General features: G+C 50.0%; 2 protein-coding genes across 3 annotated transcripts; both read right to left on the bottom strand.

The window, feature by feature from the left end:
* Positions 1-867: 867 nt before the first annotated feature.
* On the bottom strand, positions 868-15,145 carry TRIM69 (tripartite motif containing 69). 2 transcript variants are annotated; one of them, XM_025187202.2, is made up of 7 exons: positions 12,630-15,145; positions 8,696-9,206; positions 7,134-7,229; positions 5,649-5,882; positions 4,669-4,691; positions 2,996-3,120; positions 868-2,023 (listed from the first exon to the last, which is right to left on the bottom strand). In XM_025187202.2, the coding sequence occupies exons 2-7, from the start codon at positions 9,200-9,202 to the stop codon at positions 1,479-1,481; spliced, it is 1,530 nt and encodes a 509-aa protein (XP_025042987.2). In that variant the 5' UTR covers positions 9,203-9,206; positions 12,630-15,145; the 3' UTR covers positions 868-1,478. The 2 variants fall into 2 exon arrangements, with proteins under 2 accessions (XP_025042987.2, XP_025042988.2); XM_025187203.2 differs by lacking the exon at positions 12,630-15,145 and adding an exon at positions 9,902-10,619.
* A 144-nt stretch (positions 15,146-15,289) lies between these two features.
* B2M (beta-2-microglobulin) lies at positions 15,290-21,178 on the bottom strand. Its single transcript, XM_075897495.1, has 4 exons — positions 21,021-21,178; positions 19,108-19,386; positions 16,912-16,946; positions 15,290-16,137 (listed from the first exon to the last, which is right to left on the bottom strand). The coding sequence occupies exons 1-3, from the start codon at positions 21,085-21,087 to the stop codon at positions 16,933-16,935; spliced, it is 360 nt and encodes a 119-aa protein (XP_075753610.1). The 5' UTR covers positions 21,088-21,178; the 3' UTR covers positions 15,290-16,137; positions 16,912-16,932.
* Positions 21,179-23,175: the final 1,997 nt, after the last annotated feature.

The following is a 23,175-nucleotide window of genomic DNA, read 5'->3' as shown; positions in this document are numbered from 1 at the left end:
CGATAACTCATGAATGGGCTTCTTGAATGTGACTGACCACAAGAGTGTAATGTGCAAGTGGCTCTGACCCAGATGAAGGACTTCTGCTCCTTCCTTCACAGATCTCTGGATTGGACCTTTTCACTTCTCACATGTTCTCTGGTGTTTCCACACTTCTTCAGAGTGCTCTGTGATTCTGAGTTGCCCAGGGCCAGCTCCCACACCCAGGGCTATCTTTAGGGTACAGTATGGGGTACACAATACTATTAAATTGGTGCCCATATGCCCAATGGCAGACCTGGAGGGGGATTTTTTTGAGATGTGATTTTATAATCTTCAGCAATACACTAAGGCTGTATCTAGACTGCATCCCTTTTCCGTAAAATGGATGCAAATTAGTCACATCGCAATTGCAAATGAAGCGGGGATTTAAATCCCCCCCCCGCTTCATTTGCATAAACATGGCTGCTGCTTTTTTCCGGCTTGGAGCTTTGCCGGAAAGAAGCGCCAGTATAGACGCGGATCTTTCGGAAAATAAACCCTTTTCCGAAAGATCCCTTATTCCTTATTTTAAGAGGAATAAGGTATCTTTCAGAAAAAGCTTTATTTTCCACAAGATCCGCGTCTAGAGTGGCGCTTTTTTCCGGCAAAGCTCCGAGCCGGAAAAAAGCGGCAGCTATGTTTATGCAAATGAAGCAGGGGGGATTTAAATCCCCGCTTCATTTGCAATTGCGATGTGTCTAATTTGCATCCCTTTTACGGAAAAGGGATGCAGTCTAGACACAGCCTAATGGAATAATTTTAAAGCAAATTTTAAACTAAGGTCCTGTCAACTAACGCAGCAAATGCAGTAATGGACAGGATATACTCGGGGCTGGCAAATGCCTGTCAAAAGAATTCCTTACCCCTCGATTGGCTCTTTCATTGTTTCAGTGTTCTGCTAATATGTCTGTCAGGCTTTTTTACTTTATAGTTAACTAGATCCTCTCTGGAGGAAGCAGAACCAGAGAGCGGGGATAGGAAGAGCTGGGTGGGCGGACATTAAGATCCAGCAGTGCCCCAAAGTTTCAGGTACCCTGTGCAACTGCATATTCTACGTACGGCTAAGGACGGCCCTGCCTGCATCCACTGAGCTATTCAGGATGGTAACCCAGTGGGCCCAGTTAGTGGAACTGGTCACATGGGGAGTATTTTCCATCAGCAAAGTAGAGTGAGATTGAATCAGGACTTGCTCAAGGCAGAAGTGCCAAACGGCCCACTCAGGTACTGCCAGAAACCCTGCCCGCTCCTCAGACTGCCTATCTCTACACCTGAAAAACCCTAAGAAATGCTACAAACCGAGCGTTCGTGAGCCTGGGAGTGTTGGAAGGGACACCCCTCTGCGATATTCAACACATTTTTTACAAAAGACACATTTACTAATTCTATGAGCCTTGTTGCAGACCCATTGGTGTCTAAGGAAACCTGCTTCACAAGGGGAGCCGCCAGCGAATCTGCACCTATATGATGAAGAAGAAGATTTTCAGTGGTTCGCTGTTCTCACTGGAGTCATTCAAGCAGGGACAGAAGTACGGGTAAATCGTTTCTGTGAACTTGTCCATGAAAGTGTAGATATGGAACATCTTATTGGCATCATAAAAGGACACCTGTCCCCCTTCATAATCCAGATAAACCCCGATCTTAGACAGACCAGTGCTCAGGGTCAGACCTCTCGCAGGTATGTCCAAAGCTTTGAACTTATTCCTGTCCCTGAGCCTTATAAGCCAGAATCCATCGTTGGGTGATAACGTCATGTTCCCTTTCCGGCTGATGGACTCCTTGACCACCCCCAAAGTCCATTTGGTCTTGTTCTCCACCTCCACTTCCCAATAATGTTTTCCAGAAGTGAATCCTTTGGATCCCAAGACAGCAACGCTGGAATCAAACCTCTCGGGGGTATCTGGGAGCGTTTGCTTTATGTCATCGTGTTTCACACAGCGCAGATCCTCAGAGAGAACCAGGTTTGGATGGGCTGTCTTCGGGTCCAGAGTCACCAATGAAAGGCCTTGGTAAAAAGGGAAAGCATGGTTATCAGAGAGAGCATTTAACATGGTCCTTTCCACAGGGTAACGAGGGCCCTGGGAGTGCCGCAAGCACCGTCCCAGAACTGAGAAATTCTCCTCGTGCTTCTCATCACCACGCAGGAGAATCAGAGACGCAGCAGGGTTAGCTCCTGGGGGCAGCACAAGCTGGGACTGAACAGTCCCGGCTCATGCCAGCTCCAGGCTGCTGCAGCTCTGGTCCCCTTTGTCCCTCTGCATCACAAAGAGGGTGCTGGGCTTTTAAGCCAGCTCCCCCCAGCACCAGTGCCTGCTCCCCCCCCCCCCCTTTGCTGCCTCTGACACAGAGACAGCAAGTCGGGGGTGGGGAAAGCAAGTAGCCGACTCCTGCCTTACATCCCTAGACCGTGTGACTGGGCCTTCCCAGAGCTGAGCTGTTATCAGTATCTGTGCCGCTCCGCTGTGGGCTGTAACCCTAACTCTGTGCCATCACGGGGGGAGCCCAGACGTTCTGGTTCAGCAGGACAGGGTAATGGGCCACCCCAGAAGGAGACAGGTAGGCTCAGTGGTATTACAGCCCCTCAAGTGACAGTCTCAAGGGGATCTCTGTGACTGAACCCGTCACACTCTCATCTTAGTATCTGATCACACACACGAGTGAATTTATCTTCCCATCACCCTCAGAGTACTGGAAATATTGTCATAGTTTTTAAAAATGTAAAGTAAATGACAATGTTCTTCTGTTTACATTTAAACCTTTCTCTTGAGCGTTGGACTCCAGGCTAATACGCGTGTTAATATTACATGTTAACTACAGATTGAGACAAGCGAGAGATTAGGGGGAAATCACATGTAACAGCTGCTTATCCTTTTGAATCTCGGTGGAACAGCAACACAAAAGGAAAAACACATCCAGATTGAAAAAAGCAGGCGTGGGCCAAATGAGTTGTAATGGCTAATGAGCAATATCTCATTACCTGGTTTGAGGCTGGATTTCATTTCCTTCCATATGGTGTATTGAATTGGACCCTTGAACTGTCCCATGCTCAGTTCGCGGCTGACGAGTTCACCCACAGATAAGGTGGCTGATTTTTGCTCCAAGCTGCACAGGGGTACAATACATACGGCCTGTTTGCTTGTGTATACAGTGTCTGGTAAATACAGAGACTACCGAGGCACTAATGCTGCAAACAAACATTGCAGCCTCTCTGGTAAAATGTTAGTGTTTATATCCCCTTTCTTCAAACATTCTAGCAAACAAGTTGTACCGACACAATGATGCTGTGTCTAGTCTAATACGGTTACCACGTTACAAAAGTGTGAAAGTCCTAGTACAAAGTACACTTTGTGAAGTGTCACCAGAAAAGTTATAATCTGCTGAGTATTATCTTGTTATGATGTGTGCATCAACATTGTGTGTGGAGTTCTGAAATGCTGCTATATGTTTGCAACTCAACCACGTTGTGAGTCTGAGAAAGGCCCACAGGTTAGCTCTTCAGGAATAACAAAAGAGCTGTAAACAAAGATGCTTCAAATGGCACGTGGGCAGAAGGTCCTTGCAATTCATGTGAAGGACTGCTGGCAAAGCACAGACAGGGCGGGACTGCTTGGCCCCAGGCCACAGCAAGAATATTTCCCAGCAAAAAGGGCCAAGATATAAAAAGGGAGAACAAAGGTCCCTGGTCATTTCTCTCCTCCTACCCCATCTCTAGACTGGTGAATTCTGACAGGAAATTTTGAACTAAAGGACTGAGGTCTTCAAAAATACAGAGAGACATATAGAAAACTAGCAGATTTAACATCCAGGCTATTGTTTGGACTTACAAATTCTAATTCAGTAATGTATTTTACCTGCTTTAACCTCTACATAACTCATATTTCTTTGTCTTAGCTAATAAATCTTTAGTTAATTTACCAAAGAAATTGGCTTCTGGGTTGACTTTGGTGTGAGATGCATTGCTGGGGTGACAGATGACTGGCTCTTTAAGGCTGTAAGAACCTAAAATGGTGATTTGGGGCTTTTAATAATCTTTCATCACAAAAATCCAGTTCAGCAGGGTGGGAATACAGGCTGGGGTGTCTAAGGGGACTCTCTGTGGTTCTGTGGTGAGGATAGTGATCCAGTACACATTTGCTGCTGGTTTGGTCACGTCTAATTATAGGGTTGGCTGCTAGTGAGGGAGTGTCTTTCCACTTCACTGACAATCTGACCGGAGACTGTCTCTCTCAGCGGTGACCCATACCAGATTCTGTGGCAGGGCAAATACTCAGGATGAGCCAATCTGAAACCTGAATTGTCACCAAAACGGAATGTCCAGTGGCAAAACTAATTAACAGCAATAGAAAGTGGAATTTCACACCCACTCTTTGTTGATTAATAGTACATGTACTGCGTGATTTCCATATGGCACCAACCTGGCCCCAGCACAGACTCCGCTTTCTGAATATTTACATTGTGCTGTTTGCAAACAATCGGCAGACCAGCAACCATTTTCTGAGGAAATGTGCGAATAATTCTGAACTGCTACATTTGAGCCTTTCACCGTTTGTTCAGAAACGGCTTTGCCTATGGAAAGAGGCTAAATGATTTGTGGCAAACTATTTGCCCAGCTCTAACTTAGACTGAAGAATTCTATAAACTTGTACTTACTGTTCCATGAAGGTTTTTATGCCCTGGCAAAGGAAAGAAGAGAAAGGTAAGAAAAGGCATTTATTAACTGTAATTCTGCATGGCACGCATTAATAGCATTTAGAACCTCAGCAGCCAGCTCCATGTTGTAGTGGAAAGGAAACTGAAAGCTTTTTTGAAATCGTTATTTCCTTTCTTGTGCTCTTCCACTGGGATTTTCAAAAAGGCCAAAGGGAGTTAGGCACCCAAATCGCAAGGAAAGTCCTTAGGAATTGGGCACACTTCAGCTCCTTTGAAATTCTCAGCTTTTATTACAAAGGACATCAGAACCCTAGCCTTTCTTCCTGAGGTTTCCACTGCTCCGCCTCCTTCTTATCCCCCAACCAAAATCACAATCCATTGGCTGTCCCAGTCTCAGGCTTGGTATCAGGGTTACCACTGAGGATCAGCCTTTCAGATGGCAGGGTAGCAGAACTCTTAACAAAAACAATCAGCCTATTTCCATGCAAGTCTCCTTCAGAATCTGATGACAGAACAAGGAGTAATAATCTCAAGTTGCAGCGGGAAAGATCTAGGTTGGTTATTAGGAAAAACTATTTCCTTAGGAGGGTGGTGCCACGCTGGGATGGGTTCCCTAGGGAGGTGGGGGGACCTTCATCCCTAGAGGTTTTTAAGTCCCAGCTTGACAAAGCCCTGGCTGGGATGAGTTAGTTGGGGTTGATCCTGCTTTGAGCAGAGGGTTGGAGTTGATGATCTACAGAGGACTCTTCCAACCCTCTGATTCTATGACAGTTAAATTCAGGCATCGGCTGACAAATGGTTCTACATAAATATTTTAAAGCTTCGCATTAGGGATCAGCTGGTGTTAGAAATAAGGAGGTAGAAACCAATGATGGTGATTTCTCTAGTTCTCCCTCCCATATCCTCCTCAGATAGAATTTCACACTCCCCAAATCATTACTCCACCAGTCTGCACTAGAGTTTAAGTCAGGATTTCTCACTGTAAGGAAGTTGATAGAAGTGTGCTGGTAGAGCCGGGACTGAATGCGTAAGACCGTCTCCTTGGCTCGGTGCCACTTTTCCTGGAGCTTGTTTAGATTCGCCTCCATTTCTAGGAGGAGAGTTTTCCCCTCCTCTTGCAGCTCATTCATTAATCTTTTCTCCCTTCCGTGAAGGAATTGGTGGAGCTTCAGAAACTCTAAGGAAATGTGCTGCTGAAGATTAAATTTATTCTTCTGTAAAACACAGACAGTTTGTTAAACAGGGCAAATATCTCATACTCAGCAGCATCAGATGAAAACACGGACTCCATAACTAACCGTTACCAGCCCATAAAGCTCAAGCGACAAATCACTTGCTTCATGCCTTATACCTGCCAGTGTATCCTGTGATACCATTTATATCTTCTTAGAGGATAGCAGAATCTGCTTTACACAGATCCTTGTCTGCCAGACTACAGGGCTGTGTCTTGACTGGCCAGTTTTTCCGGAAAATCAGCCACTTTTCTGGAAAAACTTGCCAGCTGTCTACACTGGCCGCTTGAATTTCCGCAAAAGCACTGACGATCTCATGTAAGATTGTCAGTGTTTTTGCGGAAATACTATGCTGCTCCCGTTCGGGCAAAAGTCCTTTTGCGCAAAACTTTTGCACAAAAGGGCCAGTGTAGACAGCTCAGATTTGTTTTCCACAAAAAAGCCCCGATGGCGAAAATGGCGATTGGGGCTTTTTTGTGGAAAAGCGCGTCTAGATTGGCACAGACGCTTTTCCGCAAAAAGTGCTTTTGCGGAAAAGCGTCCGTGCCAATCTAGACACACTGTTCCGAAAATGCTTTTAACGGAAAACTTTTCCGTTAAAAGCATTTCCGGAAAATCATGCCAGTCTAGACGTAGCCCAGATGTTATTCAGACTTATCCAGACCAGACCTTTGGGATTTCTGTGCCCCTGAAGGTCCTTTGCAGCCCTACATTTCTATGATGCCCAAAATACATATTGGATTCTGTGAAGTGGGTTATTGAGGAACATAGTGGGCAATGCCAATAAAGTTCTCTCCAGGTGCTTTTTTCTTTGAATGCCCATGTAGCAAAGGATATTTTGAATGCAGGCACATTTCAATTAATATGTACATTCCCCATATTGACTGCACATCATTGTGTTCTTAGTCATCAGCTGACTACTCGCTCTACACCAGTGTCTCTTAAACTGTGTTCCTGCCATGAGGCAGTTGGAGGTGTGCCGCGAGAACAACAGAGTTTAAAATGGCAACCTTTTTTTTTCCCCTCAATAAGTTCCCCCCCGACCCTTTTTTTTTTCCTCAACAAAGAATCCTTGGTGTTCCTCATAAAAAAATATTGTTTGGTGTTCCTTGGTCTTAAAAAGTTTAAGAAAACACTGCTCTAGACTCTTTGCTCCAATAAAAAGCCCCTGGTCTCACCAAAAACGCCACGAGGCGCATTAAGATCAGGTTCCTTCCAAGGACCACAACTCACTTTGTGACAGGAGATCTTCTCTTGCTGAGCAGTCTTCAGCATCGCTAGCTGCTGCACGATGGCCTCCAGCTGTGTTCTGGTGGAGACCAGCTTCTCCTGTTGGTGCGGCAAACACAGGCACTGCGCTGTGACCTAGTTAGCTATTTACGTGAGCGGATGTTTGGAAGTTGGGCCTAACGTGAGCTAACTTTGCTCCTGCCCTTTTCCAGGTGTTATGTTGGAGATCAATTGGGATTTAGGGCATCAGTGGCACTTAGATTAGTCTCTGTAATCGATGGAAAGGGCAGGAAATAGGTCAGTGTTTAGGTGGCTGAAGAAAGAGAGACGCTAGCCCATGACTACAGAGCCTAGTGCTGATCGTAGGTTGTCACTCTCTTTTAAAAGATGGTTGTCACTCTCTTTGATGGCTGCTGCAGCCCTCCAAACCCAGGCTACCAAGATGAGAGAACCCATCCTTGTGGGTCAGTGCAGTCTGCCCCTTTCCTTTTTAAGAAGGGCACCATGCATTCTGTCGACTCCATCCCCGTGAATGTCTCCAGGAATAGGCCAGCAGACACGCTGCCTCCTGAGCCCAGCGAGGCACCACCTTATGGCTCCACCTCACTCTCCCCCATCCCCATCCCTCCATCCCCAAGGCCATACAAAAGGGACATTCCTACTGCCCATCTTTCAGGAGAGCTCACTGCCCTGGAGAGATACCAGCCACGGCCGGTAGCATCTTAATCACTGCACAACAGTTAACGAGAGAGCTCTAAACAGAAATGGGAGAAAGACGTTTGGCTGGGCAAGCTTGAATAATTCAACACAAACCCACTTCCTCAGCCAGGATCTCTCTCACATCCCTTTGCTTTTGCCGCCAATATAGTAATAGAGGAGCTTTGCATTCCTCGGTGGCACTGAGCCAGCAAGAGGTATGCAATTAGTGAGTGTCGCGATCCATATCCCACCTTTTGCAACATATTACCAAGCATGGGAATGGTAATTAGGCTCAATCCATGGTAGACAAACTAGGGCTTTGAACTGTAGAGTTGTATTGTTAGCAGCAGGACCTATACCGCGAGTCCAAGGTGTGGAGGGGCATGGCTCTGCGCCCCGGAAGGGGCGGGGCCTCAGGCAGAAGGGATGTGGCTGAGGGCAGTCAATCCTTAGCGCCATCTGGAGCATGGACATGTTTTTTAAAGCCCGGGCCTGCCTGAGTAGCCCTGCCCCAGGGTAAGGCTTGATGGGTGTTTTAATAATAAAATAGTAATAATAATAATAATCTCTGGTTCTTTTCATTCAAATCTTGAATTTGTGGAGCCTTTTGGGTTCCCTTAGGTCATGCTTTCAAGCGCTTCATCACAACCATAAAGGCTAGGAACCTATTGTGGCTTTGAACAGAAAGCTGGAAGCTCACACGACCACAGAATTCCAAGAGCCAGGACTATCTAATAGGGCAAGACTTTAGAAAAAACGAGCGAGCATTGTCAACGCCGGTTAGCAAGGGCTCCACCTTTGCTTCGGTGGCAGAGTCTCTCTGGGAACCGTGCTGACGTAACAGAGAGCCTTTCACCCAGCCTCACCGCATAGAGCTGCACTGCGTCCGGGAGGAGGAGGAACTGGGAGGCTTGATCTTCGGGGTTCTGGGCATCTCTGCAGAGAAAGCAGGCCAGCTTCCCGTTCGTCTTCCAGAACAGCTTGAGCGGCTCCCCGTGTTCGCTGCACTTTTGCTGGTATTTCCCCACGTGAAAGCCCTTGATCTTTTCCACTAGTTTTTCCAGCACGATGTTCTTGATGTATTGCCCGTCCGGGCACTCTGCTCGGCACTCGGGGCAGAGGCGGGCCTGCTCCTTGCCCCAAACATCCTCAATACAAGTTTTGCAGAGGTTGTGGCCACAAGGCAAAATTACTGGCCCCTTAAACCACTCCAGGCACAGAGGGCAGGACAGCTCCTTGGCGAAATCTTCAGCATGTGGCCCTGGGAGCAGGTCGGAGGAGCTGGTGCCGAGTAAGAGGTTTATTTTACTTTCATTGTCACTTACACAAGTGGAGGAGGAAGAGGAGACGTTTGTGCTGGAGGAAGACGACATCGTGCTGAAAAGAAATACCTTAGATCAACGGCCAAGCAGAGACCAGCCTGCCAGAAGGGAAATGTCCAGAGTGAGATTTCCTTTCTGAGCCTCGGGCTCGCGTAACTCCAACAGGCGGAACCAAACCTGGGACCTCTGGAGCTAGTGCATGAGCCAAAGCTGTAGAGCAGACTCAGTCTTCCTCGCTGTAAGTGGGCTCAGTGCTAGCGGACAAGACAGAGCCCTCCACCCAGAAGGTGTGTGGGTTACACACACCGAGAAATACAAAGAGGAAGCAGGGAGGGTGCGGAGGGGGAAGTAGAGCAACGAGTGTAGGGCCAGGTGAGGCCACACGAGCCCTTCCCTGTAAGCACTGTTGCCTGGGAAGCTGTGGCAGAGCAAGTGGGCTGGGGCCCGTGGCTGGAGGAGAGGAAGGGGAGAGCTTGTCTGGGGGAAGCTGTCCTGGATTTGATTTATCTTGTCCGTGCAGGCTGAAGGGTCTCTAAGCAAGCTCCATGGCACTGCTGTGCTTAGACTTGGTGCTGCCCTAGTGCAAACCAGTGTAGGAAAGCCTGGAAGCCCAGCCATGAGCAAAGCTCTCCTGTTGAGAGAGGCCTTGCTGTGACCACGGTGCACCCACCCCCGGCACAGTGTCAGCTGCCCACGTGGGCCCCTGACACGGGGCCGCCTTGTCGCTACTGAGGGAGTCATCTGATTTACCTGAGAACCAGTCCTCCGGCTCACTCCAGGGGGGCTCCTGCTAAACACCTGAGACTTTGCAGGTCAGCTGCAGACAGCGCTCAGCCCAGAGATGTGCATCCGATGAGGAACAACCCACACGCACATATGGCTGCCAGATGGTTTCAACAAAAATACGGGACACGCTTGCCATTCCATCACAATCGACATTCCATCACAATCGACATTCCATCACAATCGACATTCCATCAGAGTTAGAAAACACCGGACAGTTCTATTGTCTCAGTTCTTTTTTCTCCATTTGTTTCCCCAAACAGAAAGCTCAAATACTGGACTGTCCGGTTCAAAATCGGACACCTGGCAACCCACACAAGCACACAAAGCACTGCACTATGTCACACAAACACACTGCCATTCCCCAACCCACAACCTCCCAGATCTAACCCTAGCACAGACAAAACCTTGCTCACCAGGGCAAGCAGGCCTTGCTGATCAGCCGCTTTTCCGGAAACACTTGCCAGCTGTCTACACTGGCCACTTGAATTTCCGCAAAAGCACTAACTTCCTACTGTAAGAAATCAGTGCTTCTTGCGGAAATACTATGCTGCGCCCGTTCGGGCCAAAGTCCCTTTTGCGCAAAGCTTTTGCGCAAAAGGGCCAGTGTAGACAGCTCAGATTTGTTTTCCGCAAAAAAGCCCCGATGGCGAAAATGGCGATCGGGGCTTTTTTGCGGAAAAGCGCGTCTCGATCGGCACGGATGCTTTTCCGCAAAAAGTGCTTTTGTGGAAAAGCGTCTGTGCCAATCTAGACGCTCTGTTCTGAAAATGCTTTTAACGGAAAACTTTTCCGTTAAAAGCATTTGTGGAAAATCATGCCAGTCTAGACTTAGCCCAGATGTTTTACTGCATGTAAAATGCGTGTCCCAGCTACGCTCGGTTCCCAGATATTCCCCAGCCCTGAAATATGACACACACACACACACACACACACACCAAGAAATATGTAACTACCCTAATGGAGGGGGACAGAATGCTGGGGCCCTGGATAAGGGGGCGGGGCTGAGGACAGCCAATCCTATATGCCACCCAGACTATGCCACACACCCCCATCCAGCCCTTAGCACCACCCACAACATGCCACGCTGGGCTCTGGCGGTGGTTTAAAGGGCCCAGGCCACTGCAGTAGCAGTGGTGGCACCGGAAGCCCCTGGCTCTTTGGATCGCTGGGCCCCGGGGAAGTTGTCCCCTTTGACTCCCCTTGGCAGGCCTGACCCCTAAGAGCGTCCTTGACACTCCAGCTCACCACTCTGCAGCTACCTTGCACACCTAGACCCCAGGGGCCTCAGTCTCCAGATATCCCACAGACCCGTCACACAGCAGCTGAGCGTCCCACATTTCTACTGGACCCTGGGCCTTCCACTGCTCCTCCCCCAGGCCGTGTTAAGATTCACAAGGAGAAGTCGCCCTCAGCTGCCCGTTCTCCATGGTTCTTGGCCCCTTACAGGTGCATCCCCCTTGCTGCTCCTCCTCTCCCGCCCATGGGGAGGCTCAGAGGGTTAGCCCGCAGCCATCACCTCACCCTGCTCCTCTGGAGGAGCTTCCTCTTCCTCCAGCACTGTGGAGAGGGAGTTGGATAGCCCCTCTCTTGCCCAGGGCCTGCCCCCAGCTAGATGCAAGCCCCAGGCTGTGCAGCCAGATAGGAAACCCTCCGTCTGCCAGCAGCCTGTACCGTGGCTTGGTAGTCCCAGAGCAAAGGGGAAGGCAGGCACAGGCTGCCTCACCCACAGTGGCACACCACACACCAAGCGGCAGGGAACAGCAGCGGGGCACAGGGCGCACTGGCTGGAGGAAGGCACTGGCAGACTGAAGGCAGCAGCTGTACTGAAGACTCACCCCAGGGTGCTTCTATCTCACACATCTTCAAGGCACCTCAGGGTACTCGGCCTGCCCCCACATCCTGCTCTTCCGTGGGAGAAACCCTGCCCCCGAGATATAGCACCAACGCTGTCCCCACCCACCCCCTCAGCAAGGTGGTGGATAGATCTCCATGAGTCCAGGCCCCCTGTCTCGGGGGAGATCCACCCCAAGGTGATTGGCTTCAGCAAACCCTAGGGACTAGGCCCATCGAACCTAGGGAGCGTTACCCTAAGTGGCTTTGGCTCTCGGCGAGGTTGGGACCAGGCCCGTGTCTGACAGAGACTTGGGAGACGTGAAACAAGGCAGCTGTCACGGCACCAGCTCTGGCCGTAGCGAGCGCCGCCCCAGGAAACGGCACAGGGAGGGTTTTACATGTGGGTAAGTGCAACACGGGGCAGGTTGTTCCCCAGATGCTGCAAGAGGGTGGCAGCCAGAGGCAGGTGCTGTCCGGGTGTGATTCCAAAGCAGACCGGTGGTGTGCAGAGAGGGGCCTGGAGTACAGGGGAGGTTTCTCAGAGGAGGTCAGTTAGTTGGGGGGGGGGGGGGGGGGGGGCAGTAGAATGACAGTTACTTAGCTCTCTCCCCGCAGGGAAAGGTTCTAGAGAACAGGACCAGCAAGAGGAGGGTTCCCCCAGCCAGGTTTTCCCAGGATGGCCCCTTGCCCAGCAGAGCTGTCCTGGATGAAAGCGTTCCAATTGCTTAGGTTTCTGTAGCCCAGAGGCAACAACTCTCAGCACTAGCCCACACTGCCCAACACTTCATGTGGTTAGCCTGGGATGGGTCCTATCTCCCTGGCAGAGGGAAACTGACAAGGAAGCTAGCCCCATACTCACCCCACAGCAGCAACTCCTAGCCCAAGGAGTTGGCAGGCTCAGCTCTCCACCCTGGACATTGTGACCCGGCCTAGCTACCACGCAGGTTACAGCTCTGGACCACTGCCCCCATACACCAGGTCACAATGGCACTCAAATGTAGCCGAGGGCACACACCTGCAGGCCAGACCAAAGCTGACCACCCACTGCGACCTTGTGCGAAAGGGTCCCTTTGCAGTGCTGGAGGGGAGTCAAGCCCTATGGGGCAGCAGCCCTCAAGGACAGGAGGGTCGGAGGAAAGGTCAAAGAAGGAGAATTTTGCTGAATCTGGGACTCCTCCTGGGAGCTCTGCTAGTCAGTGGAGAAAGCAAATGGGTAGATACAATCTTAGGGCATGTCTACACAGCAGGGCAAAAGTCAAATTAAGCTACGCAACTTCAGCTACATCAATCCCATAGCTGAAGTGGAAACAGCTTCATTTGGATTTCAGCATGCTCTACACAACAAGAAGTCAAAGAACACTCTCCCTTCAACATCCCTTACTCCTCATGAGATGAGGGTTACAAGTGTTGGAGTAAAAACTCCTCCAGCTTGACATTATGTCCAAGTAACAGCTTGCTGTGTAGATGCGCTTTATTTTAGAACATCCACTATTCTGAAATAACACTGCAGTACAAACATACCCCAAGCGTGCTGTGCAAACATTAGCTGCTTGGTGCAAGTCCATGAGGTCACAGGAACCTAGGGAGAATAGGTAGGTTGTAGCAATAGAGTCAGGCAGTGGTAATAATGTAATGATACTTACTACTTGCATAATAAAGGTTAAAGGTGAACTTCCAGTACATAATTAATAACAATGCAGTGGATTTTTTGTTTCACCTTCCAAAGCATAGAGTTTTAGTAAAGACCTAGTAGCTCCCTCGTTTTTGCTACCCACACAGTGCCACCTTCCACTCATGAGTAACAATGCAGGAAAGGGATTGGAAACTGTCTAGTAAAGCAAGTTATTACTCTCATTCTGTTCTACTTTTCCAACTGCCTAAAATAGCAAGGATGAATAATTTGATACCCTTGTGTTTTAAACTACAGATAAATTCCAAGGCAACTAGAATATGCCAGCTTGTCTTGATTCCTGTGTTTTTAGAAAAGGAGGTATTACACAGCCTGCGGTTAAAGCTGTGTAATTAGAGAACCTCTGAGCAAACCCTGTATTTCAGCACAGAACCTTGGGGGGGGGGGGGGGGGGGGGGAAGAAAGATAAGAAGTTGCCTATGAATCCTGGGCTCCAACCTGGCCTCCAAGTAGTTCTATATTGGACACTTGCTCTTTAAGACACTTCCATAATCATAACAGGTACAGTTCACCCAGTGATTTCCCCTTCAAGCCAAGAGTTCTGGTGGAGCTAGAACTTCTGTTTGTGCACCATTCCTTTCAGCTTGTTTCTTGACATACCTGAACTCCAGAGAACAATTCAGAAGTGGATTCCAGTCAAGTTTTTGCTGCCAACTGCTCTGTCAATTTCAGGTGAAAGGAACCTTGGATCATCCTGCCTTTCTACAGCACAAGTACACTTGTGAGAACACCTAAGTTGGCAGGTAACTTGCAAAGGAGCAGGATCTCTTCAAGCAAGAGGCAGTTTTGTGAAACTTGAATGAAACTTAGAGAAACTGAACTTCACCCATCTAGTTTCATTTTTCCCAGCTGTTTAAATATTTTGCTATTTTGAAAGACCAAATCAGTACAGACCTTAATGTAAGCTTATGCATGGAAGCTTGTCATTTCAGATTCTTTTTTAATTAAATGCTAAAGGAGTTGTGTTCTTCACCCAGCAAGGCTCAAAGTGCCAGAAAAGTCTACAAGCAATTCTTCCCCTCCCAAGAAGGGGTTTTCCAGGCTGCACAGTTCCTTCCTCAGCAAGACAGACTATTTCAAAAAAGTTGGTGCTGGTGCTTGCGCTCTCCTCAGGTGATCAAGTAGTTACATGTCCAGTGAAGTTACCACAGCACATTCTAAGCAAGCACATTTAGTCTTAAGGTATGAGCACTACAGAACAAATAAAAGAACCTACATGTATGGTAGGAAAACTGGAGATCCACCCTACCTTGCTGTGTCCCCCCACCCCCCACAAGGCTTCAGTTGCAGTCCCTCCCAGCTGAGGCTATTATGAACCTTAACCCAGATCACCCTGTTTTGCACAGCTTGGGTCTGAGGTCCAGCCTTCAGGGTCAGATAATCCAGGGACAATGGTACCCCCTCCTCAGGGCATAAAGTCAATGTTTTTTTTTTTTAAGCCCAACCTTCAGATGGCATTTCCATTCACCCCCCAGGAATTCCACTTCACACACACTGACTTCAGAGACCATTCTTGTCTATCACTTCATTCAGTGTGGTTCATCGGTCAAACAGAGCATTTGCCTTCAAACACAGTTGGTTCAGAGGGAAAAGCAAAGGATTTGTACTTTGAGCAGAGCTACACAGGACTTGAAGGGAAGTCTCAGAACTCACTGAGTATATGGATTAGGAACAAAACTGCCTACTTTTACCTTTACCAGCAAGGGGAAACAGATTTGAGCAGTCCCGCTTACAGCAAGGCCATTAATAGATACTCCACACCCCCTGCTGTACTCAATGTGAGGCAAGAAATGCCCTCTCCATTTTCAGAAACCACAACTTCCACAGGATTGATTGTTTTAAAATATATTTAAGTATCATTAAAGTATCATTATATACAATTAAGAACCATACAAAGCGTTACACTCTTCAATTAGCAGAACAGATCCATCTAGGACTAGGTTGTCCACAAAATTTAGACTTAACGCAATAAATCAGTGTATGCAACTGGCAATAGTTTTATTGATTGGCATTTGTAAAAAGGAATGCTGTAGCCAAGAGTTCTTGAAAGTGTCATTATTGCCCCCCCAAATGCCTCTGGCAACATGCTGCACCCAGACCCTGGTAGACCTCAATACTCCATAACTGGCTAGGACTGTTGCTGCCTCCAGGGACCTTGTTAGGGCTCTTATATTCTGACGCTACAGGAAAGACAAAAATCTTCCAATTTTGCAATTCAAATTCTTGATTAATATCATGAGCACACCATGGGCGGATTACAAGACCCATGGATCTTGCTTAAGGCTGAGCCACATTTACAATTTCCTTTATAACTGCCAGTTTAAAGTGGCTGCAGCACAGCTGCCAGACTGCCCAACACAAGATTGGTTTATATGTGTAAATACTATGATTCTATAGCATGTCCATCAGATAACACAAAGGTTCCCTCCCCTTCCCCCCTCCCCCCAGCAGAAAGCACTGAGAATGTGGGTGCAAGGCCAGCTCATGAGTCTGAGCTTCAGACCCACATCTAACATTTCACACTAAAGTTTTTAACTCCACATCTCACTCCCAGACAAATCATCATAAAGCTAAAACATTCAGCTCCAGTACAAAGTGAGAGTGGGGTGTGAAGAGCACGCAGGAAAACAGATCGGGTGTAAGCGCTTTTCATATTGCAAGGCAGAGTTCCTCAGACCTGAAAAGGAGGAGGGGCAGGGAAGATTATTAATTTAAAAAATGCCTATTCTTTATTGTAACATAAGCTAAGGGAGAACCTGGCTCCAAGATCCCAGCCGCAAACCAGTGCAAATCCCAGCAGCTCTAGGCTTTAGATCCCAAGGGCAGCTGCACCTGCAAAGGGTTATTCTATTCTATGCCAAAGCTTTTGAAATAGTTCAAGCACCACAACGGAAGCTTCACCCCTTACCTGCTCACTGGGTGCACTGCATTTGCTGGTGCTGCACATAAAGCCATTTGTAGCCATTTACTAACACTAAGTTGCTTCAGCACTGCCAGGCAAGAGACTGCCTGCAGACACACAAAGGATGCCTTACAGTGACTTCTGTCCCTCTAACCCTAATACACTATTAGCCAGCCTCTCAGGAGGCACAGCTAGACCATAAAGACTGCCAAATGGCAAATCCACCTCTCCACATCCACCAAGAAAAAACACCAGGCAGTCTGGTGACTGTACAATGAACCCTTCTTCCCAAGGGTCAAGTGAAGTCATAAGCTTTATGAAAAGTCTCCATAAGGGCATGATATTGTTACAAGTGCTAAGAAATGGAATAATAGGCCACCCACAATTCTAAACTACCACTTAAGCTACAGATAGAGCTGCCTGTTCCTCCTCTCTACCTTTCTGCCTCAGTGTGGCGCAAGTTTTCTTTCTATCCCTGAACTTCAGCTCACGTATCAGTCCAGTGCCAAAATCAGTTGGAGAGCAACAAATTAAATATGCAAAACTTACCATATACGTCTAAGATGCAGGTTAATTATCAGGGTCTGCAAGAGAGGACAAAGGATGTTAAGAGTCCACTTCTAAGACAAGGCTGTGCTGCACAAATAGCACTCCTACCAATCATAACTATTCTAATGCAGCGCTGGGAGAGGTCTTATCACTCCAGCAGCCAGACGGAGAAATAAAGAAAGAAAGGATTCCCACACCAGGAAAGTAAGGAAAAGGTAGCAATCAATGGTCTTCAGCTGGCCTTTGAAACTGCCTTCCTACCCAGGAGGATACAGAAGTGGCTGTTAGACCCAAGCCAGCAAAAGACCAACTCTGGCTTGTGAAGAATTGCATCTGAGATAAAGAGGGTGAAAATTATGATCTGCAATGACCTCTTTGTGTATTAGGGTTAGCTGGCATGTTCTGCTTATTTTAGCTTAGTGACATATTTTGATCTGTCTGTTTTCACTTGCAACCACTTAATTCCTACTTTTTATACTTGGTAAAAAAAGTGTTTATCATCAAGCCCAGTGTAAACTTGTCAGAGGAGGGGGGAGCCAGAGATATGCATCTCATTCACTGATAAGGCTCCTTGTGTAAAGCTTCTACAGAGTAAGCAGATTTATTTGGGGGTTTAAGTACCATCTGAGTGCTGTGCTCCTGGATGCTGCCAAAGTGCTATAGGTGAGCTGGTTCAGTGACTATACTGCTCTCCACAGGGACTGTTACCCCAACTCTGTGCCTTGGCTTGGGGAGACCAAAGCTTCTGGTAAAGCCATACAGGGGCTTGGGGTCCCATAGAGGGCAGGTAGGCAGGCTCAGTGGTATGATCAGCATATTGGGCGGCAGACTCAAGGGGACTTTTGTGATTCGACCCATCACAGACAGGAGAGGCTCTGTTGCTCACATAGCTAATGCTGCTCACCGTGGGTCGTTTAGTTTTGTTAGCAGGACAGCGCCTACATGGGAAACCCTACAGCGGCACTACTGTACCTCTACAGACCTGGCAGCAGCACCTCCAATAATTCTACAAGTTACTCTCATTTCCTCCACTGCTACTTGATGTTCCAATATATTGTATTAAATGTACACATTCTCTTTAGCAGTTAGAGACTGTTCCACTGGAGCCCGGTGGCCAAAGGTGCCCAGAGACGAGACTTGGGGAACGCACCCTATTACATTACATTTTAAAACGACGGGGGAGGGGGACACTAGGGATGTCAATGTGTAGTTGACTATACGATTAACCGATAAGCACTGTCAACTACATTCACCCCTTCCCTGTACCCGGGGGACGGGGGAGGCAGGAGCCAGTGCCCTCAGGGAGCTGGTTTCAATAAAGCGCCACACAACCACTGGACTCTCCTGCCTGCCCCTCCCCTCCGCGCAGTTGCCTCTGATTGAGAGGTAGCAGTACTGAGGGTGAGGTAAGCAGGCTGGAGCCATTCGCCCAGGGAGCCAGCTTTCAAGCAGGCTCTCCATAACTGCTGGCTCAGCAGTCTCACCTGCCACCTTGTGCTGTTTTCTGATACAGAAGGAGCAGCCGCCAGATGACAAGCACACTGGCTGCCAGCCCCACCCCCAGCAACCATCAATAGTTGTGTAACCCCTAAGATTTCATGCAGTTACACGGCTGTTCAATTGCACGATCTCCAACAACCCTAGGATACACCAGATTTGTGACTAAACAGACTACCTGCTTTCTCTGACAAGTGTAGGACTGGACTATCCCTAGGGGTGTGTGGTCACTGGGACTGCCACCCCCTCCACCCAGGCCCCACCTTTTCCCATGCAGGTCCTGCCCCCACCCACTGCACCCCTTACTCAGGCGAGAGAGCTTGGGGTGATAGCCAGATGGTGGGGGGGGGGAGAAGAGAGGGGCTAGCACCAGCAGCAGGGGTCACCCGCTCCCCCAGCACTCAAGCCAGTGGCAGGAAGCAGAGTGACCTGGCCCCAGCCCGCTCCAGTGTGCTCCTTCAGCCTAGCTCCCAGCCCTGCAGCTTGGGGAGCAGAGAAGGTTACTGCCACTTCCCGTTGCCGTGAAGAAGCATGACTTGGCTGCCCTGGACCCTGAAGGGCTCCCTAAAGCCCAACCCACCTAAACCATACAATGAACAGGACAGTTTGGCTGCAGGATCTCAGGAGCAAGAGAATCCAAATCCCATGTGCAATTCCTGACAGAGGATGTGAACAAAATAGATACAGTGAAATACTCACCCCATCTGACTTTCTTAGGAGTCTGAAGAGCGGAATGCTCCACATGGCATTCATATCTATCATTCCCATTAGGAGTGAATGGGACATGCACCAAGCGCTGGAAAGTCCAGTCGTCATTGAAGGAAAGGTCGGACATTTCCACTCCATCCATCTCCTTGTCATTCTTCAGCAGCTTGATGTGAATGTTGGGAGGGTGGAATCCTTCCACGTAGCAGTTCAGGACATTTGACTTGCCATTCTCGGCTGGGTGGCGGGAGTACACATGGACTTTGGGAGGATCTGAAAGAACAAAGTCAAGTGACATCCTAGCTGCTGTGGTTGTCCTGCCCTCTGTCCTGTCAGCTGCATGCTAAGGACTCAAAGAACCAAGTCAGGGCCCGGTGGCAGCTTCCTAGAGTTGAGCGTCTATTAAGGAACCACAATCGCAGTAGCACCTCTGAGCTATGACTGTTCTTAAGGCTGAAGTGGTAGAGATGCGCCTTCAAATATTTAAAAATGACGGACAGTCCCGCAGCAACTTCGAGACTTACAAAAAGTGCAGATGCGGTCATGAGTTTTTATGGGCACAACCCACTTCTTCAGAGGACCGTTGACATTTTTGTTAGCCACCAAGGCATTGCGGGATTATTGTCGGTTTTAAGTTTTTCTGGTTACGGACTAACACTGCAACACCTCTGAAGCACCAAATGTTTGCCCAAGCGTTGACCGAATGGGACCAGGACACAAAGAAAATGCGGTTTGCAGCCACCTGACTTTAAAATGGCAAAACCCACAATAAGCCGCTCCCTACATGGCCAGGCACATGCTGGGCTCGCCCATCACTAGGGCTGTTTGACCCGGGATCCACGCCCGCCCCCCATCACTGCTGCCGGAGCCCCGCAGCGAAGATGGTGCGCGGCAGGGCCGGGCCTAGGGAGCAAGCACAGAGGCGCTGCCGTAGCGCAGGCAGGGTGGGCACCGCAGCCAGGGCAGGCTGACCCAGGCTACGCCTGCAGCAGCACAAGCCCTCCGAGCCCCCCCATCCCCCCAGGGTCCAGCCCCCCTGGAAACCAGCCCCCCCATGCTGCAGGGAACCCAGCCCCCCCCGGAACCCAGCTCCCCCCCGGAACCCAGCCCCCCAATGCCGCAGGGGAACCAGCCTCCCCCTCGGAAACCAGCCCCCCCATGCCGCAGGGAAACCAGCCCCCCCCATGCCGCAGGGAAACCAGCCCCCCCAGAAACCAGCCCCCCCCATGCCGCAGGGGAACCAGCCCCCCCCTCGGAAACCAGCCCCCCCCTCGGAAACCAGCCCCCCCATGCCGCAGGGGAACCAGCCCCCCCCAGAAACCAGCCCCCCCATGCCGCAGGGGAACCAGCCCCCCCCTCGGAAACCAGCCCCCCCATGCCGCCGGGGAACCAGCCCCCCCCAGAAACCAGCCCCCCCCATGCCGCCGGGGAACCAGCCCCCCCCAGAAACCAGCCCCCCCCATGCCGCCGGGGAACCAGCCCCCCCCAGAAACCAGCCCCCCCCATGCCGCAGGGGAACCAGCCCCCCCCAGAAACCAGCCCCCCCCATGCCGCAGGGGAACCAGCCCCCCCCAGAAACCAGCCCCCCCATGCCGCAGGGGAACCAGCCCCCCCCAGAAACCAGCCCCCCCATGCCGCAGGGGAACCAGCCCTCCCCAGAAACCAGCCCCCCCATGCCGCAGGGGAACCAGCCCCCCAGAAACCAGCCCCCCCCATGCCGCAGGGGAACCAGCCCCCCAGAAACCAGCCCCCCCCCCCATGCCGCAGGGGAACCAGCCCCCCCCCCATGCCGCCGGGGAACCAGCCCCCCCCAGAAACCAGCCCCCCCATGCCGCCGGGGAACCAGCCCCCCCCCCCATGCCGCCGGGGAACCAGCCCCCCCAGCCTAGCCACGGCGCGGCTCTCACGGGAGGTGGCCTCCAGGCCGGCGAGGCCGAGCAGCGCCAGCAGCAGCACGCAGAGCCCTCGCGCCATGACCGCAGCTACACGCACTGCCCCCAAACGACTAGCACGGCAGCCGGCGCCGCGGCCGCTTTTATAGCCCGCCCGCCTCGGGCCAATCGCAGCGTGGAACCGCCTTCCGCATCACCCGTCACCAGGCAGAGGTACCGCAGGCAGGTTAGTCCAGTAGAGAGGGGCTTTCCAGCGCATGCGCGCTCCTCGCAGCAGTCCCTCCCTTCGGGCTCCAGCGGCCTTTCGCTTTCGTTTTGCAGGCGCCCGGCGGTAGCCTGGGGCGGAGGGGGGGGGCGGTCTGCAGCGCCCCCTAGCGCCTGAGCCTGCTACGCTCACTGGCCTCGGCGCCTCCGCCCCGTTACCCCTTCCCCAGACCCTGCAGCCGGGATGCTGCGAAACACTCTCCCCGGGCGCTGCAGCGCCGTGCACACGCGGCAGGCTCCTCAGCCCGGGTACAGATGGGGCGCGTGAGGCTACGGCCTGAGCCAGCCTATACAGCCCGCAAAGGCGGGGGTCCCCTGTGGTCACTATTGGGCACAGAGCTAGCACCCAGATCCTTCCAGCGCTTCCCTGAGCAGTGGGGCATCCCTGGGCCAGGGTTGCCCCTTTGCTGGGCCAGGAAAAAGGCGCTGAACCCTGTAAAACTCACTTCATCCAATGAACTGGAGTGGAAATATTTTGGTTAGTCTCTAAGGTGCCACAGTATCCGAGGGGTAGCCGTGTTAGTCTGAATCTGCAAAAGCGGCGAGGAGTCCTGTGGCACCTTATAGACGAACTGAAGTGTTGGAGCATAAGGCTTTCATGGGCAAAGACCCACTTCGTCACATGCATATGACGAAGTGGGTCTTTGCCCATGAAAGCTTATGCTCCAACACTTCAGTTAGTCTATAAGGTGCCACAGGACTCCTCGCTGCTTAAGATACCACAGGACTACTTGTTTTTAAAGTTACAGACTAACACAGCTACCCCTCAGAGTATTTGTACTGTGAAGTTACAAACAGGGGCACAGACTTCACTTCAGTTTAACTTACTTTGTATCTGGAAATATAAAATAAGGTTCATTGTTATCATTCCTATTACTCTGGGGGGTTTATGATGAGTAATGTTGACAAATTAACTGTCACATGATTGCTTCTCGCTGCTGTGCCTCTTCCTGTGTGGTTTACTGATTGTTGCAGAGTGTGTGTGGTGTGGAATTTGCCATTCCCTGCAGCACCCAATGTTAACTGTGCATGCAACTTTAATGAAAACAAGTCAGAGAGAGACACTTGCAATATAGAGTATCTTAAAGAACCAGACTCCAGCAAGCCCTTTGATGAGGCCATGGGGTCTCACAGGTCCAAGTGAGGTCAGAATTGGGCCCCATGTGGGTTTTTTAAAAAAAGTTGTTGGGGCATTTCTGTTATCTTAATACTTTTTTGGTCCCTCCAGACAAGCCAAGATCAGTTCTTTCAGTTTTTTTCCTGTCTTGTCACTTCCCTGCCCCCCAACTGCTAAGGGTGATGTAAGGTTCACAGCAGAATAACAATAATCCCCAAATCATGCATTTTTAGTTTCAAGCAGAAAAAAATGTCCTTTCCTTTCGAGGTAGTAATCTCTCTGCCTTTACCAGAGCAGCATCTCTTGTGTTCTCAAACAGCAAGAGTCTCAGATTACAGAACCTCCCCTTTCCCGGAAACAAGCAAGGTTACAGTCAACTCGGTGCAAGGCACAGCTGCAGTTCAGTGAGCCAGCTTTTCATCTTATTTCCCTCTATTTCTTTCCCTTTCACTGAAGAGGCCACTTTTACCAACTCTTAGGATTTGACAGAGGCTGTGTCTAGACTGGCAAGTTTTTCCGCAAAACCATCTGCTTTTGCAGAAAAACTTGCCAGCTGTCTACACTGGCCGCTTGAATTTCCGCAAAAGCACTGACGATCTCATGTAAGATTGTCAGTGCTTTTGCGGAAATACTATGCTGCTCCCATTCGGGCAAAAGCCTTTTTCCGAAAAACTTTTGCGCAAAAGGGCCAGTGTAGACAACAGAGATTTATTTTCCGCAAAAAATGGCGATCGGGGCTTTTTTGCGGAAAAGCGCGTCTAGATTGACCACGGACGCTTTTCCGCAAAA

Source organism: Pelodiscus sinensis, chromosome 14, assembly GCF_049634645.1.
Source record: "Pelodiscus sinensis isolate JC-2024 chromosome 14, ASM4963464v1, whole genome shotgun sequence".
Lineage (NCBI taxonomy): Eukaryota > Metazoa > Chordata > Testudines > Trionychidae > Pelodiscus > Pelodiscus sinensis.
Note: the sequence above shows the minus strand (reverse complement) of the source record. Positions and strands in the feature narration are given on the sequence as shown.

Excerpts from the sequence above, each read along its gene's own strand:
- TRIM69 (XM_025187202.2), bottom strand. The coding sequence starts at position 9,202 with ATGTCGTCTTCCTCCAGCACAAACGTCTCCTCTTCCTCCTCCACTTGT. Across the intron at positions 5,883-7,133 it reads AGAAGATCTCCTGTCACAAA|AAGAATAAATTTAATCTTCA; the intron begins GTGAGTTGTGGT and ends TGTGTTTTACAG. Across the intron at positions 2,024-2,995 it reads GAAATCCAGCCTCAAACCAG|GCCTTTCATTGGTGACTCTG; the intron begins GTAATGAGATAT and ends CTTTTTACCAAG.
- B2M (XM_075897495.1), bottom strand. The coding sequence starts at position 21,087 with ATGGCGCGAGGGCTCTGCGTGCTGCTGCTGGCGCTGCTCGGCCTCGCC. Across the intron at positions 19,387-21,020 it reads CGGCCTGGAGGCCACCTCCC|ATCCTCCCAAAGTCCATGTG; the intron begins GTGAGAGCCGCG and ends TTGTTCTTTCAG.